Source organism: Rutidosis leptorrhynchoides, chromosome 7, assembly GCF_046630445.1.
Source record: "Rutidosis leptorrhynchoides isolate AG116_Rl617_1_P2 chromosome 7, CSIRO_AGI_Rlap_v1, whole genome shotgun sequence".
Lineage (NCBI taxonomy): Eukaryota > Viridiplantae > Streptophyta > Magnoliopsida > Asterales > Asteraceae > Rutidosis > Rutidosis leptorrhynchoides.
This window is the reverse complement of record NC_092339.1, coordinates 187,588,556-187,589,606: the sequence shown is the minus strand read 5'-3', so window position 1 is coordinate 187,589,606 and position 1,051 is coordinate 187,588,556. Positions and strand designations below refer to the sequence as shown.

Here is a 1,051-nt window from a genome sequence, read left to right as displayed (position 1 = left end):
AAGAATTATTTAAATATTATATTATATTTATGTGCATAGTTGACTTGTAATTTTTAGTCCGTTGCGTCGAGCGTTGAGAGTTGACTCTGGTCCCGGTTCCGGATTTTTGAACGTCCTTGCGTACAATTTAATATCTTGTACTTTGCGTTTTGAATCTTGTACTCTTGTAATTTCGAGACGTTTCTTATCAATAATTGGAACCTCTTTGATTGTCTTTTGTACTTTTGAGCTTTTTGGTCGTTTGCGTCTTCAATTCGTCGAATCTGTCTTTTGTCTTCACCTTTCATTATTTAAACGAATATCACTTGTAAATAGAACAATTGCAACTAAAAGCTTGTCTTTCTTGAGGAATAATGCTATGAAATATATGTTCGTTTTTAGCATTATCAGTAGCCTTATTTATCTCACGTTGACTAGACCCGACATCTCGTTTGCTGTAAGTGTAATGAGCCACTACATGCAAAGTCCAAAGAAATATCATCTAGAAGTGGTTCGACACATACTGAGGTTTATCAAAGGAACACTAAGACGTGGTGTAATGTTCAAGAAGGGTGGAGAATGCAAGATAGTTGGTTACTGTGATGCTGATTACGCTGGAGATCATGATACTCGAAGATCAACCACCGGTTTCGTGTTCCTACTCAGAGATGGAGCTGTTTCGTGGTGCAGTAAAAGGCAACCAACGGTTTCTTTATCAACTACAAAAGCAGAATATCGTGTAGCAGCTATGGAAGCTCAGGAAGTTACCTGGATCGTGCAGTTATTATCAGAATTACATCAAGAAGTCGAACATGGAGTTCCTCTATCTTGTGATAATATGTCTTCAATTCGTCTCGCTGAAAATCCAGTTTTTCATGCTAGAACAAAACATGTGGAAGTTCATTATCATTTCATACGCGAGAAGGTATTAAAGGGAGAGGTCAATCTGGGGCATGTTCGAACAGAAAATCAAGTTGCAGACATATTTACAAAAAGTTTGGTTGGCAGCAAATTTGAACAATTTTGCCGTCAGCTAGGAATGAAGAGTGTTGATGTTGAAGGGGAGTGTTAA

General features: G+C 37.7%; 1 protein-coding gene across 1 annotated transcript; it reads left to right on the top strand.

Annotated features, from left to right (window-relative positions):
- The first annotated feature begins 445 nt into the window (after positions 1-445).
- On the top strand, positions 446-1,051 carry LOC139859837 (secreted RxLR effector protein 161-like). Its single transcript, XM_071848607.1, has one exon. It carries the CDS (start codon positions 446-448, stop codon positions 1,049-1,051), a length of 606 nt encoding a protein of 201 aa, XP_071704708.1.